Below are 22,576 nucleotides of genomic sequence, written 5' to 3' on the forward strand. Positions count from 1 at the left end.
AAATGGGGACTACAGTACCTTGTGAGGTAGTTGTAAACATTTAAAAGTTAATACAGGGGGGCTTCCCTAGTGGTGCGGTGGTTGAGAGTCTGCCTGCCGATGCAGGGGACGCGGGTTCGTGCCCTGGTCCAGGAGGATCCCACATGCCGCGGAGCGGCTGGGCCCGTGGGCCATAGCCGCTGAGCCTGCGCGTCCGGAGCCTGTGCTCCGCAACGGGAGAGGCCACAACAGTGAGAGGCCTGCGTACTGCAAAAAAAAAAAAAAAAGTTAATACAGGGAATTCCCTGGTGGTCCAGTGGTTAGGACTAGTGCTTTCACTGTGGTGGCCCAGGTTTAATCCCTGGTCAGGGAATTAAGATCCTGAAAACCGCATGGTACAGCCAAAAAGAATAATAAAAAATAAAAAATAATTTTTATTTTTTAAAAATTTATTTAAAAAATTTGTTTATTTATTTTTGCCTGCGTTGGGTCTTCATTGATGCACATGGGCTTTTTCTAGTTGCGGCGAGTGGGGGCTGCTCTTCATTGCGGTGTACGGGCTTCTCGTTGTGGAGCACAGGCTCTAGGCATGCGGCCTTCAGTAGTTGTGGCATGCGGGCTCAGTAGTTGTGGCTCACGGGCTCTAGAGCGCACGTTCAGTAGTTGTGGCGCACAGGCTTAGTTGCTCCATGGCATGTGGGAGCTTCCCAGACCGTGTCCCCTGCATTGGCAGGTGGATCCTTAACCACTGCGCCACCAGGGAAGCCCCAAAATAAATTTTAAATAGATAAAAATAAAAGTAAAACATGTAAAGTGCTTAAGAAAATGGTATCTGGTAAAAAGCACTCAATGTTATTTTTATTAACTCTTTCTGTGACTATCTTTATTGATTCTTTCCTTTTCTTTCTCTTCATTTCTTTTTGATTGTTCTGTCTCTACCACTCTCCTTCACTTTCCTTACCCCCATCTTCAGCAAACACCAACTTGCTTGATGCTATTTTTGAAAGACAGTGGGGCATCCAGGATACAAGACTACTGCTTTAAAAGTTCAGCAAACACAGCCTTCTTGCTCTTGAGGGACTGCAGACCAAGACCTTGAGTGTAGCCTTGGCTCTTAACAAAGGCCTCCTCAGCAACACAGACATTTAAACACAGTGAACATGCTTAATGCTACTGAACTATACACTTAAAGGTTAAAGTGGTCAATTTTGCTTTGTATATTTTACCACAATAAATTTTTTAAAAGGCTGTCTCATTTGGGAAATTATTATAACTCCCTTTTCACTCAAGAAGCATTGTTTGCCTAGCACTAGAATTGTCAGTAAGAGACAATACAAGTCTCTAAGCAAAGTAGTAAGCACCCTACCAACTAGAAACTACTTACTCTCCAGTGCTATTTTCATAGCAAAAAAGTATCTGAGAAAGTTCTGAAACCTGTAGCAATACAAAGCAAAAAAATGACTTAACAATACAGGTAATTTAATTATCTCCAAAACAAAAGTATAAAAACAAGGAAAACAAATTCACATGCAAAACAGGTGTCTCTTGCGAACTTCTTTTAAATTAACAGAGAAAGTAGATGGGGTAAGTGGACAGGGAAACAGAAACATTATACCACTCACTTTATACTTGTATAATACTGATAAACCTTGTTGAGATATTACTACAACTCCATGAAGCAGGTAAAATAGGTAACACTCCCATTTTAGAGATATGAAAACTAAGCTCACAGTTATTAATTCACTTGCTCAAGGTAAGGCCTAAGCTGAGGATGAGCTTGTGTCCTGGGCCTCTCAGTCTGGCCCACCCTTTCCATTCCACCAAATCCTCATTGGGAATGAATTAAACATTGCTAGAAATCCCAAAAGTAACTTGACCCTCAGCTCACATGGGTTTCTCCTTGGTGTTTCAGCTCACCTGACAATGCCCATAATTTCAGAGGCTGGTGGCAATAAAACCAAAAGAAGTTCTACACTGAGCAGGTGGTGACAACAACGTGGACAAGAATGAAAGCTGGGGGAAAACTTTTTTCAAAATGCTCATGTAAAAGCTCAATAATATTTATTTTGTTTTCTAAACACATTTATTGAGGTATAATTGACATAAACTGCACATATTTAGTGTATAATGTGATAAGTTTTAACCTATTAAACACTTGTGAAACCATCACCACATTCAAGATAATGAACATACCTATCACCCCAGAAGTTTCCTCTTGCCCCTTTTTATTCCTCCCTCCTGCCCCTCTCTGGTCCCCATTCCCCACCCCCAAGCAACCACAGACTTTCTATCACTACAGGTTAGTTTGAATTTGCTTGTTTTACCTAAATGAAATGGATTCTTTCACTCAGCACAATTATTTTGAGATTCATTTGTTCACTTACTCCTGTCTGTATCAATAGTTCACTCCTTTAAAACAACTTTTTTAGAGCAGTTTTAGCTTTACAGCAGTACTGAACAGAAGGTGCATACAACACCTCCCCACTGCCAACCTCACCCACTTTTTTTTTTTTTTGGCCACACCATGTAGCATGCGGGATCTTAGTTCCCCGACAAAGGATCGAACCCATGCCCCTTGCATTGGGAGCATGGAGTCTTAACCACTGGGCCACCAGGGAAGTCCCGTCACCCACTATTACATCCCCCACCAGTGATACATTTATTACAACTGATGAACCTCCACTGGCACATCGTCACCCACAGTCCATAGCTTCCTTTAGGATTCACTCACAGTATACATTCTAAGAGTATGGACAAATGTATAATGATACGTATCCACCACTGTAGTACCATGCAGAGTAGTTTCATTGCCCAATATATCCTCTATGTCCCAAGTTCATTCCTTTTGATTGCTGAGTAATATTCCATTGTAGGGATATATATATATATAATTTGTTTTTACATTCACTTGTTGGACATTTGGGTTGTTTCCAGTACTTGCTTGTTATACATTAAACCTGCTACAAACATTGTTTTTCTGTTTTCTATTTTTCTGATTTGTTTGGTATTTATCATATGCTTCTTTCTGGTTTGGGTTTAATTTGCTCTTTTTTTCTAGTATCTTAAAACAAGCTAAAGTCATTGACTACAGACCTTTCTTCTTTTCTACTGTAAGTATTTATGTTATAAACTCCCCAAGGATGCTTTAGGGGCATACATGTTTATTTTCATTCAGTTCCAACTATTGTCTAATTTCCCCTTTGATTTCTTCCTTGACTGGTGGCTTATTCAAAAGTGTGTTATTCAGTACTCAAATGTTTGGGGATTTTTCCAGACATCTTTCTATTATTGATTTCTAATTTAAATCTTTGTGGTCAGAAAACAGACTTTGCATGACATAAATTCTCTTAAATTACTGAGACTTGTTTTATGGCCTAGAATGTGGTCTATCTGGTAAATGTTCCATGTGTACTTGAAGAGAATGTGTACCTGCTATTGTTGGGGGAACTGTCAACCAAGTTAAACTGGTGAACAATGTTGGTCAAGTGTACTATATCCTTAACTGATTTTCTGCTTCCTGCTTCTATCAGTTATTGAAATCTCTGATTATAATTGTGGATGTGTCTATTTTCCTTGCAGTTCTATTTCTGCTTCATGTATTCTGAAGCCCTGTCAATTATGTATTTAAATGTTTAGGACTGTTATGTCCCCTTGATTATTTTATCCCTTTGTCATTATGAAATGATCTTCTTTATCTCTGGTAATATTCTTTGCTCTGAAGTCTACTTCATCTGATATTAATATAGACACCCCAGCTACCTTCTAACTAGTGTTACCATGGTATGTATATATTTTCATTCATATAATTTTAACCTTTTTGTTTTATATTTAAAATGCCTTTCTTTGGTAGGCATCACATAGTTGGATATTGCTTTTTTTAACCAATCTGAATCATCTCTGCCTTATAATTGGGTGTTTGGCCCATCTTGCTTTTTGTTTTCTATTTGTTCCATCTATCTTTGTTCCCCTTTTCCTCTTTTTCTGCCTTCCTTTGAATTAACCAAGCATTTTTTTTATGATTTCATTTTATTTCCTTTGTTGGGTTCCTATTAACTCTTAGTTTTGTTACTTTAGTGACTGCCTTAAGGTTTACAGTATCCATCATTATCATATTGACATCCAAGTGAGATTATACCATTTCACATATAACATAAAGATCTTATAATAGTTTATTTCCATTTCTTCTCTCCTGGGCTATATCCATTTGTTGTCATGAATTTTACTTTATAGATGTTATAAACTTCACAAAGCATTGTTACTACTTTTATATAAGCAATTTTAATATAAAGATATTTAAATAATAAAAAATATAGCTTACATATTTTCTCACATAATCATTTCCAGTGTTCTTCATTCATTTGTGTAGATTCAGGTTTTCATCTGGTATAATTTTTCTTCTGCCTGAAGGACATCCTTAAATGTTTCTTAGAGTGTGGGTCTGCTGGTGATTAATTCTTTCAGCTTTCATGTGTCTGAAAACTTCTTTGTTTTTGGAAGATGTGTTCACCTGGTAAAGAATTCTAGGTGAAGTGTGGCCAAGACGGTGGAGCAGGAGAACCCTGAGCTCACCTTTTCCCACAGGCACACCAAAATCACAACTATTTACAGAACACCTGTCTATGAGAAGAACATAAAGACTAGCAGAAAAGACTTTCCAGAATTAACTGTATGAAGAAGGAACCACAATGAGACAGGTAGGAGAGGCAGACCCACACCCCAAGTAGGCAACACACTGACAGAAGGATAATCACAATTGCACATGTTTTCCCCGAGGAGTGAGGGGTCTGAGCCCCACATCAGGCACCCCAGTCCAGGGGTCCTGCACCGGGAAGATCAGCCCCCAGAACATCTCACTTTGAAGGCTAGTGGGGCTTCTATAAAGGAGAGCTTGAGAGCTACAGGAAACAGAGAGTGTGCTGTTAAAGGGTGCACACAAAACCTCACATGCTCCAAGTCCCAGCAGAGAGACAGTAATTTGAAAGTAGCCTGGGTCACACCAACTTACTAATCTTGGAGAGCATCCTGAAGAGGCAGGAGGCAACTGGGACTCCCCTTGGGGACACAGATACTGGTAGCAGCCATTTTGGGGAGCTCATTCTACCACAAGAACAGTGGCACTGGCAAGCACCATTCTGGAGTCTTATCTCTAGCCTATTAGGGTCAGGGGCTTATCCGCCCACTAGCAGGCTGGCAACAACCCCAGGACACTGCAGGGCATGCAGCTAGATGTACCAGGACTTGGCCCCAACAACCAATGGGCCAACAGCCACTGCACGAGGCAGGACCTGGCAGTCAACCTGGCCCGGGTCCAGGCCCACCTCTCAGCATGCCCACAGTAGTAGACCCTGCCACAAAAGAAGGGCCCATGCAGCCAACATAGGGGGCACCCCTAGAGCATATAGCTCTGGTGGCCAGAGGGGAGTAGACTGCTAAGCCACACAGGACATCTCCTACATAGGGCCACTTTTCCAAGACCAGGAGACGTAACCAACCAACCTACCAAATACAGGGAAATAAACACAGAGAATTAGACAAAATGAAACAACAAAGGAATCTGTTTCAAATAAAGGAACAAGACAAAACCCTAGAAGAAGAACTGAGCAAGACGGATATAAGCAAACTACCCAACAAAAAGTTCAAGGTAATATTCATAAAGATACTTAAAGAACTTGGGGGAAGAATGGATGAACGCAGTGAGAATTTCAACAAGTTAGAAAATATAAAGAAGAATCAAACAGAGCTGACGAACATAATAACTGAAATAAAACTACACTGGAAGGAATGAACAGTGAATGAGAACAAATCAGCAAACTGGAAGACAGAGTAGTGGAACCATCCAGCCTTAACAGAAAAAAGAATTTTTAAAAATGAGCATAGTTTAATAAGAGACATCTAGGACCACATCAAGCATACTAACATTCACATTATAGGTGTCCCAAAAGGAGAAGAGAGAAAGAGGCAGAGAACTTATTCAAACAAATAATAGCTGAAAACTTCCCTAACCTGGAAAAGGAAACAGACATCCAAGTCCAGGATGCACTAAGTCCCAAACAAGGTGAATCCAAAGAGATCTACACCAAGACAAATTATAATTAAAGTGGCAAAATTAAAGATAAAGAATCTTAAAAGTAGCAAAAAAAAAAAGGCAATTAGTTATGTGCAGGGGAACTCCCTAAGACTATCAGCTGACTTTTCAGCAGAAACTTCACAGGCCAGAAGGAAGTGGCATGATATACTCAAAGTAATGAAAGGAAAAAACTCTATATAGTAAGTCCCCTACATACAAACAAGTTCCACTGCAAGAGTCCATTCATTAAGTCCAATTTGTTCGTAAGTCCAACAAAGTTAGCCTAGGTACCCAAACACGATTGGCTATATAGTACTGTACTGCAATAGGTTTATAATAATTTTCACACAAGTAATTCATAAAAAACAAACACAAAAAATAAAGAAAACACTTTTAATCTTACAGTACAGTACCTAGAAAAGTCCAGCTACATCATCACTGCTTTTATACTTCCTTCCAGATATCCTGGGCTTGAAATAAAGACACTGTACTACTGTACTCTATACACTACTGTAAAGTACACAAAAGGACAACCACTTGTAGAGGATGCATGCACGTGACAATGTATGCCAGACACATGAACTAACTTACATGACTGGACATGTGAGCACATGTTTCCATTTTTGAAAGTTCACAACTTCAAGGTTCATATATAGGGGACTTACTGCAACCAAAAATACTCTACCCAGCAGGGCTATCATTCATATTTGAAGAAGAAAGAAAATGTTCTACATATAAACAATAACTAAAAGAATTCAGCACCACTGCATTGGCATTATGAGAAATGTTAAAGGGACTTCTCTAAGCAGGATTTAAAAAAAAAAAAAAGGAAAAAACCACACAACTAGAAATATGAAAATTATGAAAGGAAAAAATTTCATTGGTAAAGGCAAACATACAGTAAATGTAGTGCATCAACCACTTATAAAGCTAGTAGGAAGGGTAAAAGACAAAAGTGGTAAAATCATCTATATCCACGATAAGTAGTTAAGGTATACACAAAACAAAAAGATGTAAAACATGATGTCAAAAAAATTAAACATGGTGGGAGAATAAAAATGCAGGGTTGTTAGACTGAATTTCAACTTAAAAGATCATCAACTTAAAATAATAACACAAGTTATTACTAACATATATTACATATGTGTCTGTAATTGTTATATATGAACATCATGGTAACCACAAACCAAAATCTTACAACTCTCTCTCTCACACACACACACACACAAAGAGAAAGCAACCCAAATATAACACTAAAGATATCATCAAATCACAAAAGAGCAAAAGAAGAAGGAACAAATGAGAACTATAAAAACAATCAGAAAACATTTAACAAAATGGAAATAAGTAGGGACTTCCCTGGTGGTACAGTGGTTAAGAATCCGCCTGCCAATGCAAGGGACACGGGTTTGAGCCTGGTCCAGGAAGATCCCACATGCCGTGGAGCAACTAAGCCCATGCACCACAACTACTGAGCCTGCGCTCTAGAGCCCGCGAGCCACAACTACTGAGCCTGCATGCCATGACTACTGAAGCTCATGTGCCTAGAGCCCATGCTCCACAACAAGAGAAGCCACCACAATGAGAAGCCCACACCAACGCAACAAAGAGTAGCCCCTGCTTGCCACCACTAGAGAAAGCCTGTGCACAGCAATGAGGACCCATCGCAACCAAAAATAAATAAATAAATTTATTTTAAAAAATGGCAATAAGTACATACCTATCAATAATTACTTTAAAAGTAAATGGACTAAATGCTCCAATCAAAAGGCACAGAACGGCTTAACAGACTAAAAAAAAACATGACCCATCTATATGCTGACTACTATGCTGAAGAGACTCATTTCAGATCTAAAAACACAGAGACTGAAAGTGAGGTAATGGAAAACGGTATTCCACGCAAATGGAAACAAAAAGAGAGCAGGGGCAGCAATACGTATATCAGACAAAATAGATTTTTGAACAGACTGTAACAAGAGACAAAGGACATTAAATAATGATCAAGGGATCAATCCAACAGGAAGATATAACAAATGTAAACACATATGCACCCAACATAGGAGCAACTAAATACATATAGCAAATATTAACAAACATGAAGGGAAAAACTGACAGTAACACAATAATAGTAGGGGACTTTAACACCCCACTTACATCAATGGACAGATCATCCAGAGAGGAAATCAATAAGGAAACACTGGCCTTAAGTGACACACTAGACCAGATGAACTTAAAAGATATATCAAGTCTCAATAAAGTTAAGATGGAAAGCATAGCAAGCATCCTTTCCAACCACAGTGGTATGAGAGTAGAAATCTACTACATGGAAAAAACTGCAAAAAACACAAACACACATGTGGAGGCTAAACAATATGCTTCTCAACAAACAATGGGTCACTGCAGAAATCAAAGAGGAAATTAAAAAATACCTGAAGACAAATGAAAATGGAAATACAATGATCCAAAACCTATGGGACACAGCAAGAGCAATTCTAAGAAAGAAGTTTATAGTAATACAAGCCTACCTCAGGAAACAAGAAAAATCTAAGGGACTAGAAATAGAAGAACAAACAAAACTCATAGTTAGTAGAAGGAAAGAAAAATAAAGATCTGAGCAGAAATAAATGGAGACTTAAAACAACAGCAGAAAAGATCAATGAAACTAAGAGCTAGTTCTTTGAAAAGATAAACAAAATTGACAAACCTTTAGCCAGACTCATCAATAAAAAAAAGAGTGGGACCAAATCAATAAAATCAGAAATGAAAGAGAAGTTATAAATGACACCACAGAAATACAAAGGATCATAAAAGATTACTACAATTAAACACCAATAAAATGGACAACCCAGAATAAATGGATAAATTCCTAAAAACGTACAATCTCCTAAAACTGAATCAGAAAAAAACAGAAGATATGAACAGAATGATTGCCAGTCATGAAACTGAATCAGCAAAATAAACAAAAACAAAAAACAAAACAAAACAAACTCCCAACAAAGTCCAGGATCAGATGGATTTATAGATGAATTCTACCAAACATTTAAAGAAGAATTGATATCTATCTTTCTCCAACTACTGCAAAAAAGGAAGAGTCAGGAGTGCTTCCAAACTCATTCTACAAGGCCAGCATCACCTTGGTACCAAAACCAGATGAGGATACCACAAAATAAGGAAAACAGAGGCCAATATCCCTGATGAACACTGATGTAAAAATCTTCAATAAAATATTAGCAAAATGAATTCAACAATACATCAAAAAGATCATACACCATAATCAAGTGGGATTTATCCCATGGATGCAGGGTGTTTCAATATCCAGAAATCAATGTGATACACCACATAACAAATTGAAAAATAAAAATCATATGATCATCTTAATAGATGCAGAAAAAGCTTTTGACAAAATCCAATACCCATTTATGATAAAAACTTTCACCCAAGTTGGTATGGGGGAACATACCTCAACATAACAAAGGCCATCTATGGTAAGCCTATGCCAACATCATACAAAAAGGTGACAAGCGGAAAGCATTTCCCCTAAGATCAGGAACAAGACAAGGATGCCCACTCACCATTTTTATTCAAGATAGTATTGGAAGTCCTAGACACAGCAATCAGACAAGAAAAATGAAAAGAATCCAAGTTGGAAAGGAAGCAGTAAAACTATCACTGTTTGCATATGACATGACATTATATATAAAAAAATCCTAAAGACACCACCAAAAAACCTATCAGAACTCACCAATGAATTCAGTAAAGCTTCAGGATGCAAAATAATACAAATCTGTTGCATTTCTGTACACTAATGAACTGTCAGAAAGAGAAATTAAGAAAACAACCCCATTTACAATTGCATCAAAAAGAATAAAATATCCAGGAGTAAATCTAACCAAGGAGGGAAAAGAGCTGTACCCAGAAAACTATAATACACTGATGAAAGAAACTAAAAAGAAACAAATGGAAAGATATACCATGTTCATGGATTAGAAGAATCCCAAGACAATCCACAGATTCAATGCAATCCCTACCAAATTCCAACGGAATTTTTCACAGAACTACAACAAATAATGCCCAAATTTGTATGGAAACACAAAAGAGTCCAAAATAGCCAAAATAATTTTAAGAAAGAACAAAGCTGGAGGTATCATGCTCCATTATTTCCAACTATACTACAAAGCTATAGTAATCAATACAGTATGACAACACTGTAAATCAACTATACTTCAATTTAAAAAAAAAAACAACAGTGGGACTTCCCTCGTGGTCCAGTGGGTAAGATTCCACAGTCCCAATGCAAGGTGCCTCAGTTCAATCCCTAGTCGGGGAAAAAGATCCCACATGCATGCCACAACTAAGAAGCCCACATCCCGCAACTAAAGATCCCGCATGCTGCAAGTAAACATGCTACACGATCTCGCGTGCCGCAACTAAGACACAGTGCAGCCTAAACAAACAAACAAAAACAAAAAAACAGTATGATACTGGCACAAAAACAGACACATGGATCAACAGAACAGAACAGCGAGCCCAGAAATAAACCCACACTTATATGGTCAATTAATCTATGACAAAGGAGGCAAGAATATATGATGGGAAAAAGAAAGCCTCTTCAATAAACGGTGTTGGGAAAACTGGAGAGCTACATGCAAAAGAAGCGAACTGGACTACTTTCTCACACTATATACAAAAATAAATTCAAAATGGATTAATGACTTAAATGTAAGACCTGAAACCATAAACTCCTAAAAGAAAACATAGGCAGTATGCTCTCTGACATCAAATAGATATAGATATATAGATATCTCCTCAGGCAAGGGAAACAAAAGGAAAAATAAACAAATAGGACTACATCCAACTAAAAAGCTTTTGCACAGTGAAGGAAACTATCAGCAAAACAAAAAGGCACCCTACTGAATGAGAGGAGATATTTGCAAACAGTGTATTTGATAAGGGGTTAATAGCCAATATGTATAAGAACTCATACAACTAAACATTAAAAAACAAACAGTCCAATTAAAAAATGGTTCAGAGGACCCACACAGACGTTTTTCCAAAGAAGATACACAGATGGCCAACAGACACATGAAAAGATGCTTAGCATCACTAATCAACAAGTAAATGCAAATGAAAACCATGAGATATCACCTCACACCTGTCAGAATGACTATCATCAAAAAAGACAATAAGTAACAGATGAATGGATAATGATGTGATACACATACACACACACACACACACACACACAAGACCATTATTCAGCCATTTAAAAAAAAAGAAATCTGGGAACTTCACTGGTGGCACAGTGGTTAAGAATCTGCCCACCAATGCAGGGGATATGGGTTTGAGCCCTGGTCTAGGAAGATCCCACATGCTGCGGAGCAACTAAGCCCAAGCACCACAACTACTGAAGCCCGTGTGCCTAGAGCCCATGCTCCGCAACAAAGAGTAGCCCCCGTTTGCTGCAACTAGAAAAAGCCTGTGTGCAGCAACAAAGACCCAACACAGCCAAAAATAAACTTATTTTTTAAAAAAATGAAATCTGTCTTTTGCGACAACATGGAGGGACCTGAAGGTATTATGCTGAGATAAGTCAGACAGAGAAAGACAAATATCATATGATTTGTCTTGTATGTGGAATCTAAAGAACAGAACAAACAAAACAGAAACAGACTGATAGAGAACAAATTGGTGGCTACCAGAGGGGAGGCATGTAGGGGGATAAGTGAAATAGGTTAGGGAGATTAAGAAGTACAAACTTCCAGTAAAATAAGTAAGTCACAGGGATGAAACGTACAGCACAGGGAATATAATCAATAATACTATAACTCTGTAGGGTGAGAGATGGTAGCGACTTATCATGGTGATCATTTTGTAATGTATAAAAATACTGAATCACTATGTTGTACACCTGAAACTAATATAGTAAGTCAATTATACTTCATTTATAAGGAAAGAAAGAAGGCAGGGAGGAAGGAGAAAAAAGAAAAGAGGAAAGAAAAAAGAAAAGAGAAGAGAAAAGAAAAGAGAAAAGAGAGAATAAATTCTAGGTGGACAGAGGTTTTTTGGTTTTCTTTTTTTCTTCAGTGTTTTAAATATGCTGTTCCATGGCCTTCTTTTTTTTTATCACAAGAAATCTGCTGTCACCTGCATATTTGCTTTTCTGTACATGTCTTTCTTCCTCTGGCTGCTTTTAAGATTTTTCTCTTCATCACTGGTTTTGAGTAATTTGATTATGATGTGCCTTGGTATAGTTTTCTTCCTGGTTTTTTTTTCTGTTTTGTTTTTTTTTTTTTTGCGGTACGCGGGCCTCTCACTGTTGTGGCCTCTCCCGTTGTGGAGCACAGGCTCTGGATGCGCAGGCTCAGTGGCCATGGCTCACGGGCCCAGCCGCTCCGCAGCACGTGGGATCTTCCCAGACCGGGGCACGAACCCGTGTCCCCTACATCGGCTGGCGGACTCTCAACCACTGCGCCACCAGGGAAGCCCCTTCTTCCTGTTTTTTGTGTGGGTGATTCACTGAGTTGAGTTTACAGTTTCCATCAAGCTTGGAAAGTTTCTGGCCATTATTCTTTCACCTATTTTTTCTTTCTCTCCTGCTTCTGTGGGAACTCTAATTACCCATATATTAAGTTGCCTGAAGTTGTTCCACAGTTCAGTGCTACGTCTGAAAATTTTTTGATTCTTTTTTATATGTTTCATGTTGGATAACTGAATCTTTCCTTCTACAACATCTAATCTGCCATTAATGCCCCTCAGTGTATCTTTCACTTAACACACTTGTAGTCTGTCATCTTTAGAAACTTGATTTGGGTAATCTTCATATCTTCCATGACCCTACTTAACTTTTTAAACACATGGAATATAGTTGTAATAACTGTTCTAATGTCCTTTGCTGACTGTACCATCTGTGTCAGTTCTGGATTGGTTTTCATTGATTGTTTATTCTCATTACAGGTTACATTTTCCTGTCTCCTTGCACTGTGCTCCCCAACTGTAATTCATACATTTAGATACTAACCCCAGGTGCTAAGAATGTGACTGTATTTGGAGATAGAGTCTTTAAGAGGTTAAATTAAGTTAAAATTCGGTCATTAGTGGGGACTTCCCTGGTGGTCAAGTGGGTAAGACTCTGTGTTCCCAATGCAGGGGACCTGGGTTTGATCCCTGTTCAGGAAACTAGATCCTGCATGCATACCACAACTATTAAAGAGTTCGCATGCTGCAACTAAGAGTCTGCGTGCTGCAACTAAGACCCAGCGCAGCCTAAATAAATGTATGTTAAAAAGAAAAATTGGTCATTATGGTAGGCTGTAATCAAATAAGACTGGTGTCCTTATAAGAAGAAACCTGGACAGACATGCAGAGGAAAGACCATGTAAGACACAGGGAGAACATGGACATCTACAAGCCAAGGAGAGAGGCCCCAGAAGAAACCAATGCTGCCAACACACTGATCTCAGACTTCTAGCGTCCAGAATTGTGAAAAAATAAATTTCTCTCGTTTCAGCCACCCAGTATGTAGTACTTTGTTACGGCTGCCCAAGCAAACTAATACATCTGGTAATATTTGATTAGATATGAGACATTGTGAATTTTACTTTGTTGGGTGCTGGATATTTTTATGTTCCTATAAATATTGAATCTTGTTTCAGGATGCAGTGAATTGGAAACAGTTTGATTCTTCTGGGTTTTGTTTTTATGATTTGTTAGGTGGGTCCAGAGCAGTACTCTGTCTAGGGCTAATTATTTCCCATTACTGAAGCATGATATTCCTGAGTGTTCTACCCAATGTTCAGTGAATTATGGTCTTGTTAGAGGGAACTGGAACTGTTTCATCTAAACCTTTCGGGAAGTTCTCTCCCCAGCCTCAGATAGTTTCCTCACACATGTGTGCTGAGCAGCACTATGTTGAATACTCAAGGTGCAGAGATCTCCAGATTCTCCTCAGCAGATCTCCAGAGTTCTCTCTGTACCGATGTCTCTCCCTGGTCCTCTGTCCTATAAAGTGTAGGCATGTTGGTGTCCCCAGACTCTCAGCACCTTATCCACAGCTCAGGAAGTCCACCAGGCTCCACGTCAATTTCCTTGTCCCTGTGATACAGCGGGGAAACTCTCACGGTAGTAAGCTGGAGTTGTTGTAGGGCTCACTTTGTTTGTCACCTCTCCAGAGACTACTGTCTCTCGTTGCCAGTGGCCAGTGTTTGGAAACCTTGTTTCATGCATTTTGTCTGGATTTTGTTGTTGTTTTAGTTATTTCAGGGTAAATTCAGTCCCTGTTACTCTATCTTCAGTGGCCAGAAGTGGAAGAACTGTATTCCTATTAAAAAGTATCTATATTTAGTTTTCACCAATTCCTCTATTACTGTAACCATCAAAATTATTAAGGAAGAGTTTTTCGCTTTATTCCATTATATTAATAGATATATTTCAAAATACATCTTATATTTATATTCCATCATATATATATGTGTACACACATATATATATTCTATTATCTCATTATATTCTCTCAGAAGGAACAAAAGAGTAAATCCAAATTTCACTCCCCAAGACTAATAGGTGGACTTCTACCTAGTTTATAGGTGGAAACCTTAAGAACAATCTTCAAACTCTTATTCAAACACAGTATTGGGAGTAATTTCACTGAACAGAATTAAAAGCTTTAAGGCCTTAATAAAATACACAAGTGCAATCCCATAAATGTCTTTGTTCCCAGAGAAGAAAACAAAAAGTCATGAGGATGTTGGCAGAGTTTAACAGCTGGGTGACCTACTGTGAAAAGGCCTTGTTCTCCTGACAGTGACGAGGATGTTTTATCACTATAGTATAGCTTGTTTTCAAGTGCTTCATACACAATTGTTTTACCTCCTGTTAAAAAACAAAATTCATCTGAGGAAACCTTAAAGATCTTATTGGCTTTATTCAACAATTCATCAATCGGGCAGCATCTCATGTAGCAAACAGAAAGGAACTCCAAGGAGCTGTACAAAATGAAAGACTTTCACAGGGAGAAGAGAGTGGGAACAAGGAAGTTTTATGAGACAACAGAAGCGAGTTATTTATTCCACGGTCACTTTCCTTTAGGAGACAACAGGGGTCTATCAGGCAGATAACCACATTAGTGCTGACCAGGTGATTCCTGATTGACTGGTTGAAGAACCCATTTCTAGGAGAGCCGAGTCTGTAATGAAGTTAAGTCTCCGTTTGGTGACGTGGGCTTATTTAGCATAAGCAACTCCATTTTGGGTCTGTTATCTTCTTCTTAAAGCTATCTTGCTTTATTTATTTAATTTGTTTTTGGCTGCATTGGATCTTCATTGCTGCACATGGCCTTTCTCTAGTTGCGGCAAGTGGGGGCTACTCTTCGTTGCAGTGCACAGGCTTCTCATTGCAGTGGCTTCTCTTGTTGTGGAGCATGGGCTCTAGGCGCACAGGCTCAGTAATTGTGGCATGTGGGCTCAGTAGTTGTGGCTTGCGAGCTCTAGAGCGCAGGTTCAGTAGTTGTGGCTCACGGGCTTAGTTGCTCCACGGCATGTGGGATCTTCCCAGACCAGGGCTCAAACCCGTGTCTCTTGCATTGGCAGGCAGATTGTTAACCACTGCGCCACCAGGGAAGCCCTGTTTTTCTTTATAGCACTTTACCACCTCTTGAAATTTACTGTGTATTTACATGTACCTTTTTTGCTTTCCTTCTGCTTCACGAGGAGAATGTAAGCTCCACAAAGGTTGGGACCTGTCTGACTCTGTAACATTTTATCCACAGCCTCCAGCACAAACTACGTCTTCAACAAGTATTTGTTAGATGAATAAAAGAATAAACATGCAAGCAATCTTCTCAATATATGTCACACTGTTAACAGTAATTACCCAGGGGATAATTCCACTTTCTCAATTATATTCTGTGTTTTAAATCTGTATTAAGAAATCTTTTTTTACTTTTGTAATCAGGAAAAAAAACAAAATGAGAAGGGAACAGAGGGAAGAAGACAGGATCTCTCAAGGGCTGCCTTTCACCATGGCAGTTGCCATCCCTTGCGGTGGCCTCATACCTGAAGATCCCTGCCTTGGTCCCTGCAGAATCTCCCTTGTGCTTTCTGTTGAGGCTCTGGGGCTATACTGGCAGGCTCCCAGCTGGCCTCCACTGGTGTAACAGTCCCTTCCTTCTGGAACCCAAAGCCAAGTATCCGATGTCCTAGAATGGCAGTCTTATTTTCCTTCCCGTAGGTTCTGCCATGACATGCCTTGTCAAGGTGTGCCGTGTTCCTAAACTGTGAACATTTCTTTTCTTTTATCTACAGAAAGCTTGGTATGCCAGGGATGCATTGACAGGATGAGTTATATCCTGTCACTGAAGTGGGAGCCTAAAAGATGAGATACTGTGAAGATAAAACAGCACAAAAAATGTCAGAGCAACATAGGATGAATGTGAGATCAGACTAATCATCTCCAGCCACACTTGCATTTTGTCTCTTCTATAGACCTAATAAAAATGCTTGAAGAAACTAACACACCACTGCAAAGCAATTATACTCCAATAAAAATGTTAAAAAAAAGATACTGCCATCTTTCTTCTTTCCCAGTGCCTAGCTTGATATCAAACAAACAATAGAAGCAAGTTAACTGTTTGTTGAATACAATAATCTATGAGCACCCAACACTGACACGGCCACTTTCAGGTAGGAACCACATGATGTTCCAGGACTAGGAATGGCACAAGTCAAACATGAAACAGTAAAGAGTCTGTGTTGTACACATTATTAGGAGAAAGAAACAGTTGAAAGTTAAAAGGCATATATCTCTTTTAGGACCCTGAACTATGGCATCCAAACGATCTGCTTCAACACTGAACATTCTTACCTTCCCATTACGAATAGTTCAGTCAATATATCTGAACCTTGGGACTTCCCTGGTGGCACAGTGGTAAAGAATGCGCCTGCCAATGCAGGGGACATGGGTTCGAGCCCTGGTTCTGGAAGATACCACATGCCGTGGAGCAACTAAGCCCGTGCGCCACAACTACTGACCCTGCGCTCTAGAGCCCGCGAGCCACAACTACTGAGCCCGCATGCCACAACTACTGAAGCCCACGCACCTAGAGCCCGTGCTCCGCCAGAAGAGAAGCCACCATAATGAGAAGCCCACGCACTGCAATGAAGAGTAGTCCCTGCTTGCCGCAACTAGAGCAAGTCCAAGTGCAGCAACAAAGACCCAACACAGCCAAAAATAAATAAATAAATTTATTAAAAAATATATATGTATATATATCTCTAAACCTTGTGTGGAGATCTGAAAGTGTGATAAGAACTGAAAATAACTGCAACTTTCTTTTCTTTACCCTAATGCTCAGGACAACTTTCAAGCTTTAAGGACAAACCCTAAATTGCAGCATTCCTGAGATATGCTTGTATTCCTTCATTGACACTCCTTCTCTGCCTTCATCTTTGCAAAATGAAATTCCTTCTGAAACTCCTCACACTGACACTCATCTACCCCCTTCTCTTTTTACCTTCTCAGGGCATTTCCATACCTGGTAAACAGATTACACATGATTAAGACAACTAAAGCCCATAAGTATCATCTCAAGACAAATTCTATTTAGAAACTTCGATTTGTGTATTAGCAAAACCTGAGAGGTAAGAATTCTGCCTACGTCCCACATACTCACTCTGTGTTGCCGCCGTTCATGTTGATCTCTTCCCCACCTCCACCTCAAACCCAGCTTAACACCCCCGTCACTGGGCCATATGTAGGGCCCTCCGGGGGGCAGCTGCCCTCAGGCCCCCCAGGACCAGGCAGTACTCGGCTGTGCAGAACATACATGGCTTCTCAGACACACAGCAAGTCACAGCTGAAACGACTTCCCATGAGAACCACTTCTGTCATCCATTTTTGCAACACCGCCATGTCAAAAAGAAGAGTTTCGGGCTTCCCTGGTGGCGCAGTGGTTGAGAATCTGCCTGCTAATGCAGGGGACACGGGTTCGAGCCCTGGTCTGGGAGGATCCCACATGCCGCAGAGCAACTAGGTCCGTGAGCCACAACTACTGAGCCTGCGCACCTGGAGCCTGTGCTCCACAACGAGAGGCCGCGATAGCGAGAGGCCCACGCACCGCGATGAAGAGTGGCCCCCACTTGCCACAACTAGAGATAGCCCTCGCACAGAAATGAAGACCCAACGCAGCAAAAATAAATTAATTAATTAATAAACTCCTATCCCCAAAATCTTCTTTTTTTTTTTTTGCGGTACGCGGGCCTCTCACTGTTGTGGCCTCTCCCGTTGAGGAGCACAGGCTCCAGACGTGCAGGCTCAGCGACCATGGCTCACGGGTCCAGCCGCTCCACGGCATGTGGGATCTTCCTGGACCGGGGCACAAACCCGTGTCCCCTGCATCGGCAGGCGGACTCTCAACCACTGCGCCACCAGGGAAGCCCCCCAACATCTTCTTAAAAAGAAAAAAAAAGAAGAGTCTCTGCCAAGGAGCTTGACTGTCCGTGTTAATGAGACTTTAGCAAATAATGGTAGGAAACATCTGATTAGGTTAAGGATAGAGAGGTAAGACCAGGTCCAGGTTGAGAACTGAAAGGGAAATACCTGTAGTACCTCCTCTCCCCTTGGCACAGGGCTTTGCTCTTATTCCACAGAGAAAACAGAAGCACCCAGTAGAGAACCTCCAGTGCTCCCCACACACATCTAACCACCTCCCTGCAGCTTCACAGCACCCTTGGCCTACCTCCCTGAGGACCGCTGACTTGGCCTTGGAGTACTGGGTCCCAAAGACACCACGCCACCAGCACTCGGCATCACCAGTCTTTCCCCTCCTGGACTATCCTCAGGAGCACACCAAGGCACTCTACAGCACTGGTCAGAAACTTCCTCCTACTCCAGTTACCCACCCCCTCATTTCTGTTGCCTTTTATGGCAAAACTCCTTGGAAAAGCTATCTGCATTTCTTCTCCCTACTTCTCCCTTGAGCCACTCCATCAGGCTCTTGCCTCCACCACTCAAATTAACCACACTAACAACCACTGATCCTTATGTCTCCAAATCCAATGGCAGATCACACTCTCCTCTGCAACAGGCTTTCTTCCAATAGCTCCCTTGACCCCTTCCTCCCAGCTCTCCTCTCAGCTGCCTCCCTCCAGGTCTCCTTGGTTTGAGGCTCCCCTTCTCCAGCCCCTACCTGTCCAGGGCCCAGGGTCCAGCCCTGGGATCTTGTCGTGACTCTGAACACTACCTGCAGGCGAACGTCAGATGTTGGCCCCAGCTCTCCCCTGAACTCCAACTCCTACCTATTCCACTTGCATGTTTCATAGGCACCTCCATATGCCCCAAACCAAACTCATTTCCCACAACTGCCCCATCTCAGCACATGGCAGCTCCACTCTTCCACTGCTCAGAAGAGAACTGGTGAATCCTGTGACTCTCCTCGCTCTTTCTTACTAATCCATCAGCAAATCCTGTTGACACCTCCTTGGAAACAGATCCAGAATGCAACATTTCTCACCTCCACAGCTACCCCAGGCCCAAGTCCCCATCATCTGTTGCCTGGATGACTTCTAGCGGGTCCCCCTGCTCCTGCTGCCCTTCCAGTCTGTCTTCATCCCAGCGATCAGAGTGACATGTCAATGACATACATCATACCCAGGCACTCCTCCACTCTAAAGCAGCCAGTGGCTTCCATTCAAATGTCCCCTTATGAGAAAGGCCTCCTGTATACATGCCTCAGCTGCTCCTTACTGGCCCTACTTTCCTCCTCAAGCCCTGAGCACCTGACACAGCACATACTTGTTCGCTTGTCACCTGCCTCTGCCACCAGAAGGTAAAGTCCACAAGACATGACCCACATCCACTGCTGCAGCCTCAGCACTTAGAAGAGTTACTGTACATACATCAAACTTTGCTAAATGAACAGATGAAAAAAAAGTGTTGAATAACCAAAAAGTATTGCTTAAAAACGTTCTATTACCAACAGATGTGTTAACTGATCATGATGACAACTACATGCATGACAACTGGCTGAGAAGACATACTGTAATAGTTTGGGGGCAGGGACTTCCCCGGTGGTCCAGTGGGTAAGACTCCATGCTCCCAATGCAGGGGGCCCAGGTTCCATCCCTGGTGGAGGAACTAGATCCCACATGCATGCCACAAATAAGAGTTCGCATGCCATAACTAAGAAGCCTGCATGCCACAACTAAAGGTCCTGTGTGCCACAATGAAGATTCAGCACAGCCAAAATAAATAAATAATAAGTTAATTAATTAACTAAAAAAATTGGGGGGCAGAAAGGGAGGGAGGGTACATTCTTCTTGACCTAAGTTAACAGAGCTTTCTCAATACTCCAACAAATAACACTAGCAATAATATTGGGGATGACCAAGATGCCACTGAGTGCTCACTGTGTGCCTGGCTCTTTCATACACTGGACCCTCACCCCAATCCTATGAGGAAGATATTTTTATCCCCACATTATAGAGGAAGAAACAAACTCATAGTTAAGCAACTCACCCCAAGCCACAAACCTGAAAACACTCACTTGAGACTCAGTTTCCATTCAAGCTTTCCCCTAAAATATCAAACAATACTAAGATGGGCACCAAGCCTAAACAACGGGTCCTTCTACTAACTGGACACCTCAGGCTGGGTTTCCTGGCATCACACTTCCCTGTGTCAGCAGCCCGTGTCCTCACTGACACTCCAGACCCTGGCCCTCAGTTCAGGAAGAGACAAATGACCTACCCACTCTCCATGTGGACACCCAAGTTCTGTGGCATCACGTCCGGGTGAAAAGCATTGACTTAATCTGTCAGTTTTCAAGATAACATTGCAGTTAAAGTTTTCCCGTAGACTGCATTTTGGAAGGAAAAGTGCTCTAGCGGGAGGAGGAGGAGGATCATGAGTCTGGAAAGGCATCCTGTCTCCACTGCTGTCAGCAGAACCCTGAGAAGATGACCCATCTTCTAAGCCTCTTTCCAAGGTTACCTCTGTGATACGTATCTTCTGGAGATTTTAATCTCCTGCATTTGAGCAGTGTATGCTCAACATTACTGTAGAAGACAGACACTCCCTTGAGAAGGGAGAGTATATGCTGGCTGAAAGGAACTGGGAAACAAGCAGAGATACAGGACACTAATCTCACCAAAAAGGTGTGAAGTCCCAGGGTCCCGGGTCCAGGGCTGGAATGGGTCCCTGATAAGATAAACTACAACTGGGAAGAGAGGGACCAAGTTGGGGGCCCCATTTGAGGCACCATAACAAAGCCTGCCCCCCTGCTTGTCATGGTCCAGGCACAGGCTCTACTCTGGGGAGTGGGAGGAGAAGGGGGATGGAGAAAAGCAGACTTTAAGGACAAAAGCTAGCTCCGAGACAGACATTCACCTTGGTCACCCGCCTTTCTAGGTTATGGTGAAGCCAACAGCAGCCCTGCATGAAGTTCCTTCTTTTGGATGAAGAAGGAACCAAGGGTGATGCCTGAGTTCTTCTGTATTTACAAACAAAGGTCATCGGCTGTGAAATCTCCCAGGGGGTCCACTGATCTCCGTTATCTGGCAGATCGGGCCTGTGAGTTGACAGTCAAAGGATAGTCTAGTTGACTGAAACAGAGACCTATACATCTCATTACTGCCTCCTTAGGCCCAATTTAGACCACTTATGCCTTTATTGCATATTGCCAAGAACTCCAAGATTACAGAAAAGAAAATGAAAGGCCCACAGAATCCCTCACTTGCCTCCTTGTACCGGACATACGCAAAGCAAAAATAGTATCCAGTCCCTCCTCTTATGGAGTACACAGTTGACATGTAAGTCAGATAAACATTTACCTTCAAAAATAACCCTTTAGGGCTTCCCTGGTGGCGCAGTGGTTGAGAGTCCGCCTGCCGATGCAGGGGACATGGGTTCGTGCCCCGGTCCGGGAAGATCCCACATGCCGCGGAGCAGCTGGGCCCGTGAGCCATGGCCGCTGAGCCTGCGCGTCTGGAGCCTGTGCTCCACAACGGAAGAGGCCACAACAGTGAGAAGCCCACGTACCGCAAAAAAAAAAAAAATAATAATAACCCTTTAGTCCAACAATTAAAACAAACCAAAAGGGAACTATACTCAGTATGTTGTAATAACCTATAAGGGAAAAGAATCTGAAAAAGAACATATATATATATATACACATATATATATATATTATATACATGAATCACTTTGCTGTACAACTGAAACACAACATTGTAAATCAACTATACTTCAATTAAAACACACACAGACTTCCCTGGTGGTCCAGGGGTTAAGAATCCGCCTTCCAATGCAGGGGACACGGGTTCGATCCCTGGTCAGGGAACTAAGATCCCACATGCCCTGGGGCAATTAAGCCCGTACACCACAACTACTGAGCCCACAAGCCGCAACTGGAGAGAAGCCCACGTGCCCCAACTAAGACCCAAGGCAGCCAAATAAATAAATAAATAAAATTAAAAACACACACACAAACTGGTTTTGGTTTTGTTTTCCCTCCAAGGTTGTTGTTTTCATCTGAATTAG

At 41.3% G+C, this 22,576-nt stretch overlaps 1 protein-coding gene across 6 annotated transcripts in view; it reads right to left on the reverse strand.

Annotated features, from left to right (window-relative positions):
- ABHD12 (abhydrolase domain containing 12, lysophospholipase) overlaps positions 1-22,576 on the reverse strand; it is a 68,768-nt gene that overhangs the window by 41,792 nt on the left and 4,400 nt on the right. For 2 of the 6 annotated variants that reach the window (XM_067707433.1, XM_067707431.1), the window contains exon 2: positions 4,298-4,486. The exons of the other annotated variants lie outside the window; for them this stretch is intronic. In XM_067707433.1, coding sequence (XP_067563534.1) covers positions 4,298-4,299 — 2 coding nt within the window. In that variant the 5' untranslated portion in view covers positions 4,300-4,486. The remainder of the gene's footprint in view (positions 1-4,297; positions 4,487-22,576) is intronic. 6 annotated transcript variants of the gene reach the window in all.

The sequence above is a fragment of the Pseudorca crassidens genome, chromosome 15, assembly GCF_039906515.1.
Source record: "Pseudorca crassidens isolate mPseCra1 chromosome 15, mPseCra1.hap1, whole genome shotgun sequence".
Taxonomy (NCBI): domain Eukaryota; kingdom Metazoa; phylum Chordata; class Mammalia; order Artiodactyla; family Delphinidae; genus Pseudorca; species Pseudorca crassidens.